At 46.3% G+C, this 22,500-nt stretch overlaps 1 protein-coding gene across 8 annotated transcripts in view; it reads left to right on the top strand.

The window, feature by feature from the left end:
* The window catches only part of MGMT (O-6-methylguanine-DNA methyltransferase), a 143,160-nt gene that overhangs the window by 97,140 nt on the left and 23,520 nt on the right, over positions 1–22,500 (top strand). For 6 of the 8 annotated variants that reach the window (XM_053949123.1, XM_053949127.1, XM_053949121.1 and 3 more), the window contains exon 5: positions 10,907–11,067. In XM_053949123.1, the coding sequence (XP_053805098.1) occupies positions 10,907–11,067 (161 nt within the window). The remainder of the gene's footprint in view (positions 1–10,906; positions 11,068–22,500) is intronic. The other 2 variants (XM_053949124.1, XM_053949122.1) reach the window with 1 other exon arrangement.

Raw genomic sequence — 22,500 nt, 5'->3', positions numbered from 1 at the left:
CATCCCAGAATTTCGATGTGGCAGTGCCAGGGCTGTAAATCCCTGGATCCCACTTTGTCCTCTGCAAGGAGGTTCAGATGTGATTTTAAGGTCACAGCAGCTCTCCACCCCAGGGCAGCACCTCTGCACAGAGAAGTTCCAAAACTCCTGGATCCAGCGATGAGGCATCCCCCGGGATCCCAAGGTTTGTGGGAAGATGGGAGAAGCAAGAGCCATGCTGTGGCCAGGCTGGTCCATGGAGGGCAGAGGGTGTTTAAGTTACAGTTCCTATGCTCAGCCTTTAACAAGCTCCTTCTGAGGTGGCAGTTTATAGACTCTTATTTCAGTTAATTATAACAGCACTTTTTGAAACAGTATTTTTATTGGTTTTATTGATGTGCCCTGCTGGCTTTCCAATCCAGTGTTGGGTCCTGCTTGGTTACCTGAGAGAAAAAGCTTTTCCTCCTGGATGCAGAGGATGCAGGGATGGCCTGTGGCAGGGGAGGGCTCTCTTGGCACCTGCAGAAGGGCCCATCCTGCCAGAGCCTGCCCAGAGGGGACCGAGGCGCTGGGGAGTGTTGGGAAGAGCAAACTCCACACCAGTTTGATCCAAATGAAGGAAAATACTCTTTATTCTTTTGTATTTTTGTGGTTGAGGCCAGATTGGTAATAGCCAGTTCTTGACTGGTGATGCCATTCTGGGGGAGATCCTGCTGGTGTGTGTGGCAGCAACCTCAAAGCCCTGCAGAAAGACTTTGGAGATCTCTGTTAACTGTGCTGTTTTCATTGGGATTCATTTGTTTTTCTGAGATGCTCTAAGGTGTCCCCAGAGTGTTCTGTTCTCCAGGTGAACACCCCCAGCTCTCCCAGCCTGGCTCCAGAGCAGAGGGGCTCCAGTCCTGGAGCATCTTTGTGGCCTCTGGACTCACTTCAGCAGGAGATGCTCAGGGGTCACAGACTTTACACCCACACTGGGAACTCGCTTTGAAAAACGTCCTGGCAAGTTGAATTCTTCAGAGGTTCCTGATTTATCTGTATCTTAATTCATTTTAATGGGCTGGAGGATCTGCAGGTGCTGTTGATTATAATTCTTGGTGCTCACTGTCATCTGGAATTCATGCACTGACGCACGTCAAGGTGGACATCCAAAGTCAGGGCCCAGTTCCAATAATTCAGCCTTAAGTTTTTGTCCTTCAGTGTCCCTGTGCACCAGATCAGAGACCTGGGTCTTGCAGTGTAAGGGTTGTAATGTGTATTTTAACTCCCTTAGGCTTGGTGGATTTTTTTTTTTTTTTAATCCATGCATAATTGGGATTATAGCTATCTGAGATACGTAGCAAAAAATGTAAATTTGACTTCAGATACCAGTTAGCAGATGGGTTATCACTGCAAGGCAGGGTGCTGAGTAGGGCTGGTGGGTTTGTGGCCATTGCAGAGGGCTGGGGATGGTGGTGAATCCCCAAAACCAGCACTGCAGAGGGCTGGGGGTGGTGGTGAATCCCCAAAAGCAGCACTGCAGAGGGCTGGGGATGGTGGTGGATCCCCAAAAGCAGCACTGCAGTGGGCAGGGGATGATGGTGAATCCCAAAACCAGCGTTGCAGAGGGCTGGGGATGGTGGTGAATCCCCAAAAGCAGCACTGCAGAGGGCTGGGGATGGTGGTGAATCCCCAAAAGCAGCACTGCAGAGTTCTGGGGATGGTGGTGGATCCCCAAAAGCAGTGGGGACAGCGGCGCAGCGCAGGGAATGCGATGTGCGGTTTAAGGGTCCCCTGCAGCCAGCCCTAACACAGTTAATTGCCTGTGATAAAACCGACCTCCCAGGTCTGATGGGAGACTTCTTTTATATAAGAAAAAATGTTTTGCAACAATTTCTTGTAAGTGCTAAAATTAACTGACTTTCTTCTAACCTAATTAAAGCTGGAGCTGATGATATCACCTATGCTTAATGTTGCCGAACATCTCGGGCAGAGTGTGCTGCCGCTTGGAACTTGGCTCCAGTTCTGCTTCCTGCTTTAAAACATTTAATGTGAAGCATCTGCTCGCTTGTTGCTGGTTCAGGGTGTGCTCAATCTCCCCCGTTCTCAATCTAGAACAGGGTGGTCCTTCCCAACACAGAAGATGCACAGAAAATGGTTTTTTTTTTTAACTTTTCGGCAAATTCTCCGGCCGTTCTGCTGCCAAACCTACTGATTTGAAAGGGAAGTATTTGTGAAGGGGTCACTCTGGTATTAGGGGTATTTGTGCTGTCTCAGTAGGGCCCAGCTGTTGGTGTTTGAAGGGTTTCATTGATGGAGGGGAGTGGGTCTCTCCAGGGAAGGTCTCTGAGCTGATAGAGCTGCCGGTGCTGATGAGCACCAGAGCTGACTGTGGTTGTCTTGGCCTGGATGATTCCTGCTAACACAGATGAGGTCGAAACGTGCAGGATGAAATCTGGAGAGACCAGGAATTAGTCTGGCAAGGCTGTGGGTGGGAAACAGGAAGAAAGCAGCACTGGAATGGGTGACCAGCGTGGAGGTGGAGCAGGAAATCTTCAGCAGAGCAGTAAGGTCAGACTGAGCAGCCCGAAGATGCTCCAGACCACGTGAGGTCAGCAGGGTGGTGGTGGCCAGCAGAGGAAAAGGGCAGAACTTTATAGGTGGCCTAAGGAGAGGACTGTGGACAGGAGCAACAGGAAAAGGGGAATGGCTTCAAACTGCCAAAGGGAAGATGGAATATTGGGGAGAAATTCTTCCTGTGAGGATGGTGAGGCCACGGCACAGAGCAGCTGTGGCTGCCCTTGGCACCCTGGCAGTGCCCAAGGCCAGGTTGGATGGGGCCAGGAGCAGCCTGGGACGGTGGAAGGTGTCCCTGCCCATGGCAGGGGTGGAACAAGATCATGTTTAATGTCCCTTCCACCACAAAGCAGTCAGGGGATTGAGGGAAGAAGGGTGGCATGGAGCAGGCAACAAAGGGCACTGGGAGGCACCGGAGAAGATTGAGGTGGTTTAAGAACCAGAACTTGGTGGCTGTCCTTCCACCTGGCTGTTGCTTTAACAGAGATCTTTGTTGCTAATGGGATTCACTGCTGTGAAAACACAAGAAATGCTCAGGGAAAGGGAGCCAAGCCCACACACACAGAGCATTGTTTTCCTTGGATGTGTTTCAGGTGCTCCTCGGGAAGTCACCGCCGTGGTCTCGCAGTGCCACATCCCAGGGCAGGATCTTGTTTGAAATCTGTGTCTCCCTGTATAGGATTCCAATCAAAACTTTAATGGTCCAGGGCAGTGAGTAGCATTTAATGACCTTCAGTGCTATCACTTGAGTCTTTTGGGCATTGACATTGATTTTCCTTATCTTGGCATGTGGAGACAGGAGTCTCACTCCGTCCTTTGAACTGTTTGCTGGTGCACACCAGGAGCAGGGAATAAGCAGGAAGCAGCTTTGCAGGGATCATGGGCCTGGGCAAGCCCAGTTTGGCCCCCAATTTAATGTCATTAATTGCAAAAGTTGGGGACAAAATGACACCAATTTGATATCTTTGTATTTACTCAAGAGATGTGTTTATTTATTACTTATTGTATCAATAATTTAATCTATTAACATATTATGTAATTAATTATCTATTTATTTGTTATATTATTTATTTGGAATTTATATCAGGTATATGATGCCCAAATCTCTGTGCAGGTGCTTCTTTCCCAGGGTTAAAGAGAGGATGCAGAATTTCTCACCAGTGAGATCTGTAAGAATTTGCATCCTCCAGAAGAGATAAAAACAGAATAAGGAAAACATTGCGCAGGTTGTATGACAAGGACTAAGTCTGACTCAGCTCCAATTTCTTGTGTCCTTCCCTAAATGCATCAATTTTTTCTTAATAGGTCTTAAAAGGAGCAGTGTCGGGGCTGTTCGACGGGAATTGGGGGTTATTGCTGTTTATTGCAGCTCTCATCCCTTTTTTAATCTCTCCATCCCATCATAGAGCCACTTCATTTATAAGCAGCTAAATTAAACTATGTCAGGATGTGCTTGGCCATGAATTTTAAACCTAAAAAGGCGCTTTGTTCGTTGATTCAGCTGTGGGGAAGAAATGCAGCAGAGCCACCCGGCTATTTGAACTCTTTATTTGCCACATTTACAATATTAATAACACTGTTTCCAGAAGTTGTCACATCAAGTAAAAGATCTTCATTCCGGGCTGTCTTTTGGGGCCAAATCGAGACTGGATGCATGCATTTAATAAATTGTAGTCTCAAGTAGTCATTTTGGTAAATAATTAGCTTGGGTGGAAGAATAAGTTAGCATATTGTATGCATCTAATGCTGCAAATGTACACCCAGCAAACTTTGCTATTAATCAACAGTCAAGCACTGTAAGTTGGGTCTCATACATAATGAATTGTCCTTAAACCTCCTGGGCTTCATTGATAGAAAAATAAGAGAAAACACCAGTGTGGTAAGCTTTGGAATAAAATTTAACGAGATTGCTCTGCATCCCCTAATCGGTTTGGAGTCATTAGAGACCAGAAAATTCAGCTGCAGTTTTGGGGTGGCTTTAGCCTTCATCTATCAAAGAAAGGCTGCTTAAATGACATTTAGGTGTGGATAAAATACATTTGTAGTTAATTTCACAATGAAGGCTCCAGCAAAAACGTCGACTCACTCTGTGTTGTTGTGGAGCCAAATAATAAGTCCCATTTTCATGTTAATTTTTGTGTGCTAACCATCACTGATGCTTCCTTTTGCAAGGTAACACAGCAGCTATTTCTCTAAGAGAAAATTAGTTTGGCAAGATAAGCACAGATCTGTGTAATTGTAAGAAAAGGACAGCCTTCAGTTTTCAGATAGTGCAACTTTTTTCTGGTATGAGTTCAGGTGTGTGAGAGTAATGTGACAACTTGTCTTCTGTATTGTGCTGATAAAACAAAAAAATGCCATTTAAGAACCAATAATTTTGAAATTATTCTGGCCCCTCATATGTACTTCCTGGCAAGAGTTACCACTCAGGTCCTAGAGGATCAACAGTGACTTCTCCTGCAAATGTAAAAATTTACTCTGGTTTAGGAGCTCTGTTATTAACTATTTTACTTTTTTTTTTAATATATAAATATTAAGAATTATCTATGCTAATGACAGTCATGGAGCTCTGCACTGACAGTCACCAAGCTCTTCCCACCATTGGGGAAGAAAATCACAAAAAAAAAAAAAAAAAAAAAAAAAAAAAAAGCACAAAAAAATAAAAATAAGGTAAAACCAAAAACCACAAAAGGACAAAATATTAAATTATGAAACATCACCTAAAAATTGATAATTTAGAATTAATAATGTAATCTGAGTCTGCCCACATGTATCAATGGCACTTCATTGACTGCAGGCTAGGAGGAGTTGCAATCTTTTTTTAGTTGAGGAGCTTTTTTTATTTCTGTCTTAAACAAACAAAAAAAAAAGGTGAAAATTTTAAAATTGAAGTAAAGGGCTCTCTTCACTGGCTCCGTTTCTAAACCTCTCCTTAGGCAAAGCACTGGAAGGTGAGGTGATTTTCCAGGGATAAAACACTCAGGCGTGTGTGGCTACAGGCAGTGGAGGTGGGATTTTGGATGTTACATTCAATCAATTACACTTAAAAGACACAAAATATTTTATAAATAGACATCTATTTTATAAATATGTTATGGGAGCTGCTGTGACATTCTCCTGGTATTTATTTGTGCTAAGGAAGCTGCCAGCTCCTGGCTTTCCCCCAGGGAATGTGCCAGCAGATTTGTGTTGCATCCCCTTCCTTTCAGCCCAGCTCAAGGTCCACCTTGTTTCCCTTAAGTTTCCGAAGGACTGAGGCAAAAAGCAGCTCAGAAATAAATAATGAGCATCCTGCCACTTCAGGACATGGCTTCTCCCAGCATTTCTCTGGTTTTCATCGTGGCTGAGCTATTTGGGATGATCCCCAAGCCAATCCGCCGCTTACATGTTTATTTTGGAAGCGCCTTAGAAACTTGCAGTTCTTGGCAGTGGCTTTGGAAGGAGCCTGTTAAACTGAAACAGGTGCTGCTGCTGCTTTCCTCCCCCTCTGCCAGAGCCAGCTTTTCCTTCCTTTCATCCCACCAAACGTCAGGAGAAGCGGGGCTGGGATGGAGCTTTGGGAAGACACCGCTCAGGGGTGCGGGTGCAGGGACACCTCTCCCCCGGGCTTGGGCAGGCTCTGGAAAGGGCTGGAATGGAAAGGAGTAGGGAGGATTGCAGGGGGAATGGTGTGGGATAGCTGTGGGGTGTGAAAACCCTAATCCTGGGCTGGATTCCCACGTTGGGATTGGTCTGGGGCTCTCTTGGACCTCACCACCACGGGCTGGAGATGTGCAGCAGCAGCAGTGGGTACCTGGCCTGAACAAAGGCTCTTTGTGAGGCGCATCCAACTGGAAAAAAAAAAAAGATACATTTCTTTCTAGATGCCTTTAGGTAGCTTAAAACGAGCTTTTATTTCTGATTGAGCAGTTTGTGGTTTTAATGAAGCATCCCACTGTAAAGCCATGTTGGTCGTGTGGAGCTGAATATCCATTTACCCCAAATATCCCCAAAAAGTGAAGGCAGACATGTGACAGACTTGTGACACTGCTGACATATTAGAGGGCACCACATTACTGCAAACGAAAAACTTCTGGGTTAAAAAATAAAATAAAATAAAATAAAATAAAATAAAATAAAATAAAATAAAAAAAATAAAAATAGAAGAAAAGAAAAAAAAAAAGAAAAAAGAAAAGAGAAAAAAGAAAAGAAAAGAAAAGAAAAGAAAAGAAAAGAAAAGAAAAGAAAAGAAAAGAAAAGAAAAGAAAAGAAAAGAAAAGAAAAGAAAAGAAAAGAAAAGAAAAGAAAAGAAAAGAAAAGAAAAGAAAAAAAGAAAAGAAAGAAAAAAGAAAATAAAAAGAGGAAAAGATAAAATGCACACTAAACCCCAACAGTAGCAATTGGTTGTTGACCAGGTAAAAATACAAAACTCTCCACTTCAAATTTTTTGAGATGCCAGGCAGCCCCCAGCATAATTCAGGAATGAAAACAAGTGCAGTGACACACTCTGATGAAAGTGGAAGTGATTTAAATAATATTAATGTGGTTTAAATAAGTGTTCCTCATGATTCCAGCCCCACTGAAAAAAAAATTAAAAAAACAAGGCATTGGTACTTTTTAAGGAAAAAATAAAAAATTCTCCAGGGTGAAAACAAAGCAGTCAGATTTAACAAAGCAGTCATATTTCTTACACATTTTGATTGGGATTTGGGTTTTTTATTTTTCAATGAACACACTTGTGTTACTTTCCTGTGTAAAAGTAAAATTGCATCTTGTTGGTCACGAGTTTAGGAGTTAAACTTTCCACAGGGCAAACAGTGAATGGCCACTTTGGCCAGCACCCTGTGCTGCTGGTGCCTCTGCCACCCTTTCCTTGGGGGTCACCCAGGGCAGGGCATTAAGAAAGGCCCTTTTTTTGCTTTTTCATTCCTCAAGTTTAGGCCCAGGTAGTTTGTGTGACTCTCAGGTGTGTGGTTTTTTTCTCTAAATTCCAGCTTGTTCCTGTCCATCTTGACTCAGAGGTGCCCAAAGATCCGTGCCTGGAGTTGGGCGTTGAGAAACCTTCCAAGAAATCCGACACTGAGCAGAGGGATTTCCTTCCAGAGGGGGAATTTCCCATGATGTAACTCCTCTGCTCCTCTTACCAAGGTTTTGAGACCACTTGGACTCTGCTCTTTGAAAGGCCCTTAAGGCTTTGAAGCCTGAGAAAATCCTTTAAAAGGCAGCTGGTGTTTTCAGTGGGATATTTAATGCCGAGGTAGCTTGTGGAAGTTCTGCTATGCAAGTTTGGAGAGGGAAAGGGGAGGAGGGAAGGGCAGGGAGGGGAGGAGGGCCAGCAGAAGACACCCATGCATGAGTTATGTGCCTTCTTTTTCCCTATTAAAGCTGTCAGATTCCCAGGAATAGCCGTCGCCATCTCTAGCCAAGCAAAATTCATGTGAAGGTTTTCCTTTTTTTGCAGCTCCCTGCCAGTGTGAAGCTCTGGGTGTGTGTGTTGGCACGTGGAGTGTGTGTCCTGCAGGAAAAGAGCATTCCTGGAGAGCAAATTCATTTCTGCCCTGCAAAGCATTCCCTTTCCTGGCCAAGGTGGGGGTGGCCTTGGAGGTGGCAGGTGTTGGGAAAGCCTCTGGTGTTGAATTGCTGGGGGAATGGCCCCACCAAAAACATCTGGAGATGTTCAGCAGTGGCAGGGCACTGTGATTAAAGGCAGCAATTAAAAAGAAAATGAAAAATAAATTCTATCCAAACGCTCCTGCCAGGGAGCACCTGGAGAAGTGAGGAATGTGTGTGGGATGGTTTGGATCAGAATAGAACCTTAAATCCCACCCAGTGCCACCCCTGCCATGGCAGGGACACCTCCCACTGTCCCAGGTGCTCCAGCCCCAGTGTCCAGCCTGGCCTTGGGCACTGCCAGGGATCCAGGGGCAGCCACAGCTGCTCTGGGAATTCACCCTGTGCCAGGGCTGCCCACCCTGCCAGGGAACAATTCCCAATTCCCAATCTCCCATCCATCCCTGCCCTCTGGCAGTGGGAGCCATTCCCTGGGTCCTGTCCCTCCATCCTTTGTCCCCAGTCCTTCTCCAGCTCTCCTGGAGCCCCTTCAGGCCCTGGGAGGTGCTCCCAGAGTCTCCCTGGCTGCTCCCCACTTGTTTTGGGGGTGACTGATGGTGGCTGGGTGCCCTTGGGCTGGTCCCTGTCAGCAGCTGGAGGCAGAGCCCAGAGCTGCTGCTGCCAGAGCCAGGAGATGGAGTTTTTCTGTTTTATTGGTGTTTTCAGCCCAAATGACTTCCAGACTCCCAAGAATGGGAAACAGGATGATGTGAAAAACATAAGGAAACCATAGCTTTGAGCACTCTTCGTGCTCTTCTGGATAAATGGAGCAGAAAAGTCTCCCCACTTCTCTCCCAGGTTTCAGAGGAGTTGTTGTTATTATACTCTCTCATTATTATTTTGTTGTAGCTCTAACAATTCATAGTAAAACAGAGCCATATTCTGCTGTGTTGTACCTGTGTGAAATAAGGGATTATCCGTGGTGTTGGGAGCTTGGTTTGAAGTCCACCTCGTGGGGATTTGTGCACAAAAGTTTGTGCATGGATTCTCATTCTTCTTCTTTAAGCAGAGATATTATTAATCAGGAAAACAGCATAAACAGGTTTAAAAAGCAACTTGATCCTACCTCACATGCATAAAGGAAAGTCAAAAGCATCAATTTGATAAATAAATGGAGAGAGAAATAAAATTGCACTTAACTCCTACCAAACTGGATGCAAAGCTGATTCTGCAGATTGGTTTTGCCCCTGCTCCAAGCCATGGACTCCTGGGCAGCTGCTGGAGTGCTTTAATTGTCCTTCTCTGCATCCCTCCACTTCCCCAGCAGTAATTAGAACCTTCAGTGGTTCACAATGAATCAGGAGCTGAGTCGGGGCTGGGGGAATGGCAGGATCCCTGCCCCAGCCCTGGGCACATCCCAGTCCCATCCAGGGCTCCTCTGGGCTGGGCCAGGCTCTGCAGGTCTTGGGTCTCTGCACAGCTGCCCCGTGGTGAAAGCAGAGCTGGGCTCTTTGATGCTGTTCCTGCAGCCCCACTTGGTTCGTTTGCTTTGGATTTTGCTCAGAGGAGTCTCACGAAATCCTTTCCCCTCCTCGCAGCAGGCTCAGGAGTTGGGCTTGGTTTGCTCTGTCCCCTGGCTGGCACAGTCACTCTGGTTTTCTCTTCCCTTGTCTCAGGTTCACACGTATTTTTGATGTTGGCACAGTTTTCTCTTCATTTTCTTGCTTTGGGGCACATCCAGCCTCTCAGCAGAAGACTCTGCTGTTGAGGTCTAGCACTGAGGAACTTCTGGCTCTGTTTCCAGCTGGGAGAAAAAGCTGCAGGAATCAGGAAACCTTTGGAGTGGTGGTGAGGGTTCTGGATACGAGAAGATTGCTGGTGATGTTCTGGCACCACCCTTGATGTCGTGTCCATCATTTCCCTTGGATGCAGTGCTGATGGGCTGTGTGTTTACTGCTGTCCTCACACAGGTCTCTGCAGTTCTGAGAGAACCCCCCCCAGCACACCCCAGCCTTGGGAAACACCAGGAGAGCACCACCACCCCCTTCCCAGCACTGCTCTGCACCCCTGGAAACATCCAGCTTGGAAAACACAGCTGGACACGTGCAAATCCAGGGTTTCCTTCTTCGCCACTCTCCTCCACACCTTGCTCTTCCAGAGGGGAAAGCAAAAAAGAAGGAGCGAGGGAAGAAGCACATTTTTATTTACAGGTGCATTCTGTTCGCTCACTTTGCTCCTCAGCCCCTGCAAGCACGAGCTGCCATTGAAAATCAAATGAATTCTCAATTGCTTCCTTCCAATTCAATCAGGGGAGGGAAGCAGAGACTGCCACGGCGCTGGAGGAAGCGGGGAGCTGCTTCCTTCCCTCCCTCCCCAGGGATGGCCTGGGAACAAGGGACTGCACCCCCAGGGGACACAGAGGAGGAGTCTCACCTCTGTCCCTCCTGGAAGCACAAGGATGTGTCACCCACCGTGGGCTTGGCTGGTGTTCTTGCTCCCTGACATTTCCCACGTGGCTGTTCCCTCGTGCCCATCTTCCGTGGGTTTTCTTACAGGTGTTTATAACACTGCGTGGAGCTGATCAGGGTGAGTTTTTGTCACTGCTCTGAGGAATCCCCTCACTTTTCTCTGGGAAGAATAAATGTCTGAGTCCAGGTTAAATGTTTTGAGGTTTTTATTTTGCCGATGCTGAGTGTGAATGCTCGGTTTTATCACAGAGTTGTTTTGCCTGGAAGGGACCTTCAAGCCCGTGTTGTTCCACTGAAGGGACCAGGTTGTCCAGAGCCCTGTCCAGCCTGGTTTTGCCACTTTTACCACTGTAACCTTGCACTTTTCTGTGTCTCAGCAGGGCAGAGCCCTCGGTGGCTTGCGAGGTGTGCGAGGGGGCCGAGGAGATGCCGGAGCCCCTGCAGCAGTGCACGGCCTGGCTCCGAGCCTACTTCTGTGAGCCAGCGACCACAGGGACCCTGCCCGTGCCAGCCTTCCACCACCCCCTGCTCCAGAGAGGTCAGTGCCACCCTCCCTGCCCTCTGCCACCAGCCTCTGGCTCCCGTCTCCCTCCTCCTTGCTCTGTAAAACAATGTGGCTCAGCTGCCGGCACTGAAGGGTCGGGGTGTGAACACACCTGAAGGGGTGTGAGCTGCTCCGTGAGCTGTGGCTACCTAAAGTAGCTTTGGGCCACCAAGAGGGGGGAGGTTGAGGCTTTGGCATCACTCTCTACAGCTCCCTGACAGGAGGGGGCAGCCAGGGGGGCTCTGGCTCTGCTCCTAAGAAGAGTGGAAATGGCCTCACATGGCATCAGCAGAGGTTTAGGTTGGAGATTTGGGAGAATTTCTGCCTGGAAAGGGTTGTCCAGCCCTGGCACAGCTGCCCTGGGCAGTGCTGGAGTCCCCATCCCTGGGGGCATTTAAAAGCCTTTGGATGTGGCACTTGGGGACATGGGTGGCCTCGGCAGTGCTGGGGAACTGTTGGAATTGATGGAATTTTCCAATCTCAGTCAGATTCTGTGGTTCTGTGTCCCTGTCAGGAGAAAAGTGCCAGGGAAGCAGTCAGGCATAGGCTGTGTGAGGTTGCTGTGGTTTTATTCCTCAAAGTTGTCATAGATAATATTTTAATACAAAGAGCATTGTTACCACAAAGTTGTTCTATTTATGAATTTAGATAAAAGCAGCACCTGAGAAAAGTTCCTCCTCACCGTTCCCCATTTATGAGCTGTGTTCCTGAAGGCCTTATAACAGAAACTGATCATTCGAAATTAAATGGGTCCCAATATCTTTAATAATAATAATAATAATAATAATAATAATAATAATAACAGCAGCTTTGTTTCCATCAGCATCTTCTGCACTTGCTCTCCCATGTTATGCACATTCCCCAGTGCCAAATCTTTCACAGTCAGGTTCCAGGGAGGGACTGAGGAATTTTTTTTATTAATTGGGGTAAAATGAAGTTGTGGAAACTTTGAGGTGGATGTGAATGGGCAAAGCTGGTTAGGAAATATCACTGCTGCTGCTGCTGCTCCTACAGCAGCAGGGGAATTCTCCTTCCCAGATTATCCACCAGAAGATTATAAAACATTCAATTTTACAGACAAAACATTATAAAAAATATATAAATACAACTTTTTTTTTTCCGTTTTCATTAGTTTTCCTAAATGGGCTCCTGAATTCTTTTTAGCTTTGTGAATGAAATTCCTTGGTGTAAGCACTGCTGGTCTTTAGCTGCTGGTTTGGGGCTCAGCCCTGAGGGGTTTGAGTTTGTAGAAGACCTTGGTCCATCCCTAGGGCACAACCTTCCTGTGCAGGCAGCACTGCAAGGCACTGAAAAGCTTCTAAAAGAGGAAAAATAAGGATGTTTGTTAACAGGAAGCTTCTTGAGGGAAACAGCCACCACCCTTGGATTTCTGAGCAAAGGAAGGAAAGTTCTTCAGCGCCATCCAAGCTCAGAACCCAGCCAGGAGCTGTGGCAGGGCTGGGACGTGGCTGGTGGCTGTGAGCATCAGCTGAGGGTCCCTGCAGCACCGTGTCTGGTGAGGGGGGGCACTGGGGGTCTGTGTCTCTGTGAAGTCTTGATGACCCCAAGATTGTAAAAGTCCTTTTTCCCCCAGCCCGAGCCGCCAATGAAGAGGTCTGGAATGCATCCAACTGCTTTTTCAAGGTTGTTTATTTCTTCTTATCTAAACATTCTCTCTCTGACCTGCCGAGATCCTCTCAGCAAGGCAGCCATGGCCATCTGCCCCGAGCCTTGGGCAGCTCCCACATTATATACCCAAAACTCCGTGTGCCGTGGTTACAATAACGTGCCAATGTCTGTCATTGATGTTGGGCAGTGTGTCTGTGCCTGAAACCAACAGAAAAGTGTCACCAGCACAGCGAGACATGGAGGGCAAGGAGAAGGAGAAGAAGGTCAGGACACGCCCAAATCCTTCCATCTTGTACCCCTGAACCCCAAATTTCTACTTTTTCACCCTGTGTTAACTCAACTCCCACACTGCTCAAACCCTTGTGGCTGTAATTCCTCACACAGAGTTGGCAGCTTTTCCCATGGGCTGAAATGGAAGCCACAGGTGTTTTTGACTTGGTGCCAGGGTCTGTGAGCCCCCTGCCAGGGTCTGGAGCAGCCAGGGCAGCCAGAGGGGTGTCCTGGGTTCCCACACTCTGCTCCTCAGGGGTTTGGGTGTGACCAGCACAGCACGGGCTGGGCGCTGGGCAGGGGTCTCATTCCAGCACCTGCACATCCAGCTTGTTTTAATTCAGCTCCCTCATTCGCTCCTGGCCTGGCCCAGGTGTGTGTGTGTGTGTGTGTGTTTTACATCCTACATCATGGAAATGCTAATGAGGAATTAATTGGCTCAAATCACAACGATGTGAGAGCGTTTCTGTTCCTCTGTCACTTTCTCCCACTAATACTTTCATAGAACTGAAAAAAATTTATGTTGGAAGGAATGTGGAAATAGATGTCAAAAATTGGAAGGAACTGGTTTTAAAAGTTATTTTGGAGAAAGGTGATGTAAAAATCAAATTATGGTGGATTGCACTTCAGTTTATCTGCACATCAGAATTGCAGTTTTGCTAAATTAGGAATTTGGTATTTATTTGCTTTTACACATTTACATTTGAAAGTGCCTGCTCATTTCTCCAGGCACTTAAAAACACAGAACAAACATCAGTGAGAGCTGAGGATCCAAAGCCAGGAAGGCTTTTTCTCATCACTCTGATTTTCTGACATTTCTGTTCAGCAGCAGCTTTTCAAGTGGGGCCCTGAGCAGTCTGGGGCAGTGGGAGGTGTCCCTGCCCATGGCAGGGGTGGAATTGGATGAGCTTTCAGGTCTCTACAACCCAAACCAGGCTGGAATTCTGTGATTCCATGATCACCAAAACCTGTGGCCCTTTTTCCCCCCTTCCCTGCAAATGTGACTATCTGCAGTGTTGCTCTTTGAGAGGGGATTCAAATTCCATACTCAAGTGTTTTTGTAATCAGGACTGACTGTTGCATAATTTCTTCCTAATCAGTGCTTACATCAAATTTTATTTTATTTTTCTGCACTAACTTCATCTGGGGACTGGAAGGGTTTTGCTTATGCCAAAAAAACACATTAAAAAGGTTCCTCATCCAACAAAAAGAATGTGTAAAGTGCTTTCGGGATGAAACACTTCTGAATTCATGGTCAGTTTTCTGCAGCTGCTTTTGTGCCATCTTTGAAGACATCGTTCCTTGTGGAGAGAAAAATCGTGACAGCCAACTCTGACATAACAAAAGCAGAGAGATTCGCACATTCAGAAAGAAGAGATGATCTGCTTTATATTCATTAAGAAATTCTATAAAAATTCAGTATCTGCTCTTTCAGTGGCTTCTTAATCTTGAATTTTTCTAAAGTGCCTTTAATGTTCTAAATTAAACGGGGTAAATGTGTCTAAAAGCACTTAAAATACAAAATCAACCATTCCTCTCGTAACTTGGCATTGGCAAAGGAGGAATGTGAATGATCTTGAGGCAGGCAGGAGAATCATGGAATCACAGAACCATGAGGGTTGGAAAAGACCTTTAAGATCATGCAGCCCAAGCGTTCCCAGCAGCAGCACCATGCCCACCACTCATCCACGTCCCCACGTGCCACATCCACGTGGTTTTTGAAAGTTACCAGGGATGGTGGCTCCACCACCGCCCTGGAGTCACTGTGCCAGGCCTGGGCAGCTTTTCCATGAAGAAATCTTCCCTAACCTCCAGTTTAAACCTCCCTGGCGCAGTTTGAGGCCATTTCCCCAAATCCTGTCCCTGGAGCAGAGCCCGACCCCCACCTGACTCCCTGTCAGGGAGTTGTGGAGAGGGAAAAGTTGGGTTTCCCAGCCCCTCCAGGAGCTCTCCCTTACTGGCTCTCCAAGTTATATACAGCCAATACATTTATTTTTAAACATAATTGAAAATATGGAATAATTATTATTATAAATATATTTTCTATTTATATAATTATATAATTAATAAATTATATTAATAATTGATGTTTTATATTAATCTATTTTCTATTTTATATATTATTATAAGTAATTTTAACAACCTGTGTCATGGCCAGCATTGAGTGTGGAATTTCACTGAGCAAAGAGGGAGTCAGGTTTTCCCACTCCCCTGAGTGGGACATCTCAGAAAAACCCCTGAACATTCCTAATGGGAAATGATTGATTGCCCTTAATGTATCCAGGTCATTAGCTCCTTTATTTTTTTTTTTAACCTTTTTTTTTTTTTACATAAAAAATTGGACTGTAATTTTTTTTGAGGGCTGGGGTGGGTGATTTGTGGGTCTGGGACACAGGGAAGGCAATGCTGACTTGGCCACTCCTGAATTTCCTGCCCTCCTTTTGTGGTTGGGTGGCACAGGGTGGCTGTGCTGTGTGTTTGCAGTGGCACAGGGTGGCACAGGGTGGCACAGGGTGGCTGTGCTGTGTGTTTGCAGTGGCACAGGGTGGCACAGGGTGGCACAGGGTGGCACAGGGTGGCTGTGCTGTGTGTTGGCAGTGGCACAGGGTGGCACAGGGTGGCACAGGGTGGCACAGGGTGGCTGTGCTGTGCCCTTGCAGTGGCACAGGGTGGCACAGGGTGGCTGTGCTGTGCCCTTGCAGTGGCACAGGGTGGCACAGGGTGGCACAGGGTGGCACAGGGTGGCACAGGGTGGCTGTGCTGTGTGTTTGCAGTGGCACAGGGTGGCACAGGGTGGCACAGGGTGGCACAGGGTGGCTGTGCTGTGTGTTGGCAGTGGCACAGGGTGGCACAGGGTGGCACAGGGTGGCTGTGCTGTGCCCTTGCAGTGGCACAGGGTGGCACAGGGTGGCTGTGCTGTGCCCTTGCAGTGGCACAGGGTGGCACAGGGTGGCACAGGGTGGCACAGGGTGGCTGTGCTGTGTGTTTGCAGTGGCACAGGGTGGCACAGGGTGGCACAGGGTGGCTGTGCTGTGTGTTTGCAGTGGCACAGGGTGGCACAGGGTGGCACAGGGTGGCACAGGGTGGCTGTGCTGTGTGTTGGCAGTGGCACAGGGTGGCACAGGGTGGCTGTGCTGTGTGTTGGCAGTGGCACAGGGTGGCACAGGGTGGCACAGGGTGGCTGTGCTGTGCCCTTGCAGTGGCACAGGGTGGCACAGGGTGGCTGTGCTGTGTGTTTGCAGTGGCACAGGGTGGCACAGGGTGGCACAGGGTGGCACAGGGTGGCTGTGCTGTGTGTTGGCAGTGGCACAGGGTGGCACAGGGTGGCACAGGGTGGCTGTGCTGTGTGTTTGCAGTGGCACAGGGTGGCACAGGGTGGCACAGGGTGGCTGTGCTGTGTGTTGGCAGTGGCACAGGGTGCACAGGGTGGCACAGGGTGGCACAGGGTGGCTGTGCTGTGTGTTGGCAGTGGCACAGGGTGGCACAGGGTGGCTGTGCTGTGTGTTGGCAGTGGCACAGGGTGGCACAGGGTGGCTGTGCTGTGCCCTTGCAGTCGCACAGGGTGGCACAGGGTGGCTGTGCTGTGTGTTTGCAGTGGCACAGGGTGGCACAGGGTGGCTGTGCTGTGTGTTTGCAGTGGCACAGGGTGGCACAGGGTGGCTGTGCTGTGTGTTGGCAGTGGCACAGGGTGGCACAGGGTGGCTGTGCTGTGTGTTGGCAGTGGCACAGGGTGGCACAGGGTGGCACAGGGTGGCTGTGCTGTGTGTTGGCAGTGGCACAGGGTGGCACAGGGTGGCTGTGCTGTGTGTTTGCAGTGGCACAGGGTGGCACAGGGTGGCACAGCGTGGCTGTGCTGTGTGTTTGCAGTGGCACAGGGTGGCACAGGGTGGCACAGGGTGGCTGTGCTGTGTGTTGGCAGTGGCACAGGGTGGCACAGGGTGGCACAGGGTGGCTGTGCTGTGTGTTGGCAGTGGCACAGGGTGGCACAGGGTGGCTGTGCTGTGTGTTTGCAGAGCAGATGGCTCATTAGAGCACAGGACAGAGGAAATTGGAGCCACAGCAGCCCCGGGTTCTGCTCCTTGCCTGCCACGCTGCCCTCGCTGGATGAGTCCTTTGGATTCCTGAGGGTGGAGTTCCTCCATCCAGTCCCTGTCCTGAGGGTGCAGGCCTGGAGCAAAGCTGAGCTTTTCCCTCAGTCCAGCTCAGTCCTCCTGTTCCTTACCTGAGCTGGGAATTCCTGTGTCAGGCTCAGAGGTCTGGAAGTGGCATTAGGGGCATTGATGGCTTTAACCTGAAGGAGGATCAGTTTGCTTTGGATTTTGGGCAGGAATTGTTCCCTGGCAGGGTGGGCAGCCCTGGCACAGGTACCCAGAGCAGCTGTGGCTGCCCCTGGATCCCTGGCAGTGCCCAAGGCCAGGCTGGAGCTTCTGGGACAGTGGGAGGTGTCAGGACCATGATGGACTTCAAGGTCCCTTCCAGCCTAAACCATTCCATGATTCTGGCACATTCCAAGCCAAAGGCAAAGCCCAGCTGTGCAGGATGATCCAGGAGGAGCAGCTGGGGATGGAGAGCAGGGAGGAGAGCTGAAATCCCCCGTGCATGATGTAGGTTATTCATCCAAGAGGGGATATTGATGAAACACCTCATACCTAATGGGAGCCTTCAAAGGAGCTGGGAGCAGCTCCATTCCAGTGCCTGGGTGACGTAGCCAGGCCTGTAATCAATAATTACCCTGTGATTTCCTGCTCCTCCAGACTCTTACACTGCTGGGAGCACGGGGAAATGCCAGTTCTGGGATCAGGAACCTCCTCACTCTGGGTGTCACCCCCATGGAGTCGGAGCCGTCCCTGGACTCACCCTCCTCCCTGGGGCTCTGGGATCTCCCCCCTGGGAAGCTCCCATGGAGAAAACCCTTCCATAGCACATCCTGAGTACTCTGCACCCTCCCAGGAGCTGCACTTGCACCTCTCTTTTACTCCTTTTGCACTTTCTAAACTATAAAAAAATCCCAGCTTGCAGCAAATTAAGAAAAGTAAATTTTTTTTCTGTATTTTCTGACTGTGACTCAACAAAGGCCAGAGTATTTTTTTTTTTTTTTTTTGTGGACAGAATATTTAAATCACAAGATTGTGGGGCTGTTCATTTTTCTGCTTATGAGATGACAAATTCAACATTATGCTTACATTTAAAAGGGATTTCAGGGGCTGTGCTGCTCACCCTAATTATGATATCCTGAGAGTAAATTTTTCCCACATACAATTTATCCATAGACTTTTTCAATATATAAATATATATATTTTAATATAAAAATATTCAATATATTATATATATATAAAATATGTAAAAATATATATAAATTATTTCAAAAAGAAAAGCATTCACATTACTAAAATGAATTACAGATCTCTTTTCCTTTCCTTTAAATTACAGTAAAAAAATTGTAAGAATAGTTGACTTGGTTGAGATATTGTCAAGTAAAGCTGGAAGGTTTGAATCTTCAGGTGCAGTTTGTGGATAAACTGTCTGCAACTTTTTAAAATACATATTTTCATGTTTCAGGCATGCACATGTTCAGTTTCAGTGTATTTAGTCAGTCCTGTGGTGACCTTTTTGTTCAGGTGTCATTAAGATCAGACTTTTGATTAGATTTTGCTTCAAGGAGCAGTCCCTGGGATTTCCTTCCTTTATCTTAGAGATAGAGATATATAGATATAGATATAGATATAGATATAGATATAGATTAGATAGATATAGATTATATAGATATAGGTGATATAGATACATATATATATAAATATATAGATATAATATAGATATAGATATAATATAGATAAAATATAGATATATATTTATGGTTAAAGTATAACCATCCTTAATAGGAAAAGCAGCAAACTCAGCCAACAGGGAGACCAGGAGTTCCAGTATCAGCTCTCCATGGTTTCCTTATTTCCTGTAAAAATGGAAAATTCAATTAATTTATCTAGGAAAGTGGGAACCCACCAGGTTATATAAACTATGGACATGGATAGATGGGAGATTGGGCAGGGATTGTACCCTGGCAGGGTGGGGAGGGCTGGGATGCAATTCCCAGAGCAGCTGTGGCTGCCCCTGGATCCCTGGCAGTGGCCAAGGCCAGGCTGGGCACTGGGGCTGGGAGCACCTGGGACAGTGGGATGTGTCCTTGTGTGGGACTGGATGAGCTTTGAGGTCCCTTCCCACCCAACTCGTGGGATTCTGTATTTATATTTTGCAGTCTTGAGCTGCTCTGTTCACTTGCTGAGGAGGCAGGACTTGCCCTTTCCTAGGCAAATACAAAATGTCATTTTCACCTCTGATTTTTGCTGCAATTTGTGAAATTCTCTGAATTCGGTACTAGAGGTTCAATTCATTAAGGGGAAAAAAAAAAGGTTGATAAATGTTTCTGATTTTCCCTTTCTCAACCCTGCAGCTTCATCAGACATGCAAATACATTTCTATTTAGGCTTTTAGAAAGTGTTAAATATGAAATAATCTGCTCGGAAACGTTCATACTTCACATATCTGGACATGGCAGATTCAAGTGCAGAGAGCTGACAAGCTTTCCTATTTCTGTCTGCCAACTCAAAATTCAAATTCCAGAGACTGGCATCTTCTTTTATTACCATTTCATGTGAGAGGAGTTCTGATAAGCAGAAAGTCACTGTTTTGTGAGACATCTAATGGATTTTTACAATCCAATACTTTCCTACAATTTTCTGCAAACAGAAATCAATCCTCCCCAACCTTCAGAAATGGAAACAGCAAAACCCCAAAATAGCCCAGTTACTTTTATACCTCCAATTCTTTTTCCAGCCCAGTTGGCCCATTGCTTTCTATCAACTATATGTATTTAAAAACAAAACTAAACAAAAAAAAAAAAATCAATACAAATGCATTCTGGACAGACATATCTGCAGAATTCCTGACCCAATTCCTGTTGAATTCAGACCAAAATTCCCATAATTTCCAGTGGGAGCCCATGCGGTTTTAAGTGTATCTTAAATACTTTTATTGAAGTGAAACATAAACTTTAAGAGATTTAGAGATTTTAGAGGAGCTAAGATTTTAGTTAGAGACAAGCCTTAGTGGAGTTTATAAAAATAAAGGGATTCTGTAAGTAGGCCTCGATGAAGTTAAGAGTTAGTAGTTAACTAATAATTGATTGCTTGCCAACACAATGTTTAGTTAGCTGGGTTTATAATGGAGAATATAAAAACTGACAAATAGCTTTTAGGAACATAAGACAATTGTGGGCCTCCTCTGTTCTGAAACCAAATGAAGACAGGGAATGGGAGTTCTACCAAGGTTCATTTGTCATATTTGCATTGAAAATATTTCATATTTGCATTGAAAAGGTAGAAAGGTCAAAATGAGGAAGACTTCATTTACTTCCTCATTTTGGGACCCCTCCCCATGAAAGGGACCACCGGCCCATTTCAAGGAACAAACTACGCATGCTTAATAATTGGAATGATTAGCATAGGAAGCAGGAATGGGATGTACTAAAGGATGAATATGTGTTTGTGTTTTGGGTATTCAATTCTGGTGTGGATAAAAGGACTCTGCAATCATTGGAAAGGTGCAGTGTGTATTTGGGAGCTATCACACACGCTGCCCGGCGCCGCAATGAACATACATTTCTTACTTCAAACTGTTAGAGAGTTTTTGTCCGTCACAGTTGGATATCGGTGCTAGATCAATATCCATATTTCTTGAATAAATCAGAAGTTCATAGGGTAAATTGTCTGCCAGATGTGGGCCATTTAGGGCAATTCAGGCCCTCTTAGGTGCAAATTTCCTTTTTGGCAGCACTGATTCCAGATGTTGATGGGGTTTTGGTGGAGCCTGTCAGGGTGTCCATCACTGCTGTGACCTTGGAAGAGTCTAAGGATGGAGAGAGCAGTGTGTCTGTCCTGCCATGGGGAAAGCAGTGAAAGGGTCATTTATTTTAAAAAATTAATTGTGCTTCCAGCAGGACAATCCTTTCTTGCCAGCATTCTTAACATTATTACAGCTAGGCCATAATTAGAATGAAGGAGCATTTTATAAATAAAGTAGGATGTTTTTAGGTAAAAGTGGGTTGAAGGTCCACAGCCAGTGCCCGCCTGTGCAATGGCAATATTTTTACTTGTTCTCAGACAATTTGAGGATATTCAACATTCAAGACTCTGAAACAGCTGCAGAGATTTGTGGATCTTATTACTCCAAATTTTTGGAATATCATCGAATATTATCAAATTATTCCAGACTTCTCTTTAGAAAGAAAGGGTTTGTGTTTTGGTGATGGGGTACTGGGAAGGAATTCCTGCCTGTGAGGGTGGGGAGGGGCTGGGATGGAATTCCCAGAGCAGCTGTGGCTGCCCCTGGATCCCTGGAAGAGCCCAAGGCCAGGTTGGAGCACCTGGGACAGTGGGAGGTGTCCCTGCCATGGCAGAGGTGGCACTGGAGGGGCTTTGAGGTCCCTTCCAACCCAAACCATTCCATGATTCCATGATAAATATTTGCACATAACTTCAGCTGGACTGAAATCAGGGCAGCTTCACTCTAAAATCAGCAGCTCTAAAAGCCACTGGCATGTGAGGCTTCTTTATAAAGTGAATTTGCTCAAAATCACATCCCTTTTCTCCCCATGAAATAAAAGGAATCAGTTGACCCTGATCTAAGAAACATTTTGACCAACCTGGTAACTTTTGACATTGCTGCTTGTAGATGAGATTTAGATTAAAAGGTAAGAATTGAAGGTGGGAAAACCCCACCAGTGTAGGAAAATGACTTTTTTATCCAGAGTCGTGTGCTCATCTTCACCCAGAGCCCCAGACCTCAGCACCTGCTCTCGTTGCAGACCTGTGAGGAACAAGTTTAATTTAATTCATTTTTCCTTTGATTTGTTGGCTGGCTTGCCACACATGCAGCCCCACGTAACCTTTGCACCCTCCTTAATAAAAACCCATGCAATCAAGATAAAAGGAAAGGATTTTATAAATACAGCCTCCCACACCCGTTTTATTAATGAACTTTCAGGCAAGTTTACTTAAAACCCCGTATCGATAGGGAATACCATCAATACTCATATGCATTTAACCTGTTTGGAGTTTCAAAGGTAATGTGCTTAATGGGACTGTTACTATGGTGAGCACCTTGTTTCTAAGTAATATTGTTCATTTTTTTTTGGGGCGGGGGGGAAATGACAATCCAGTGACATTTTTGACAACCTTTATATTAGGGGCACATAAATAAATTTGTCTGAGGGAAAAAAATATTATCGTAAAGGTATTTTGCTGCATCTTGACCTAAGGATGCCCCTTTCTGACCCGTTTCCAAGATGTTTTGCCACATCTGCTGACCAGTTTATTTGCTGATAAACCCCTGTTTTTATTCTGGGGGAAACAAGGTCTCACTTAACTGGAAAAACACACTTTTCACTAGAAATTTGCATCCCGCACTCTTCTCAGAATAAAATATGCAAGAACAACATAAATGGCATACTCCTTTTTTTTCCTTTCTTTCTTT

The sequence above is a fragment of the Vidua chalybeata genome, chromosome 8, assembly GCF_026979565.1.
Source record: "Vidua chalybeata isolate OUT-0048 chromosome 8, bVidCha1 merged haplotype, whole genome shotgun sequence".
NCBI classification, from domain to species: domain Eukaryota; kingdom Metazoa; phylum Chordata; class Aves; order Passeriformes; family Viduidae; genus Vidua; species Vidua chalybeata.
This window is presented reverse-complemented; position numbering and strand designations above follow the sequence as displayed.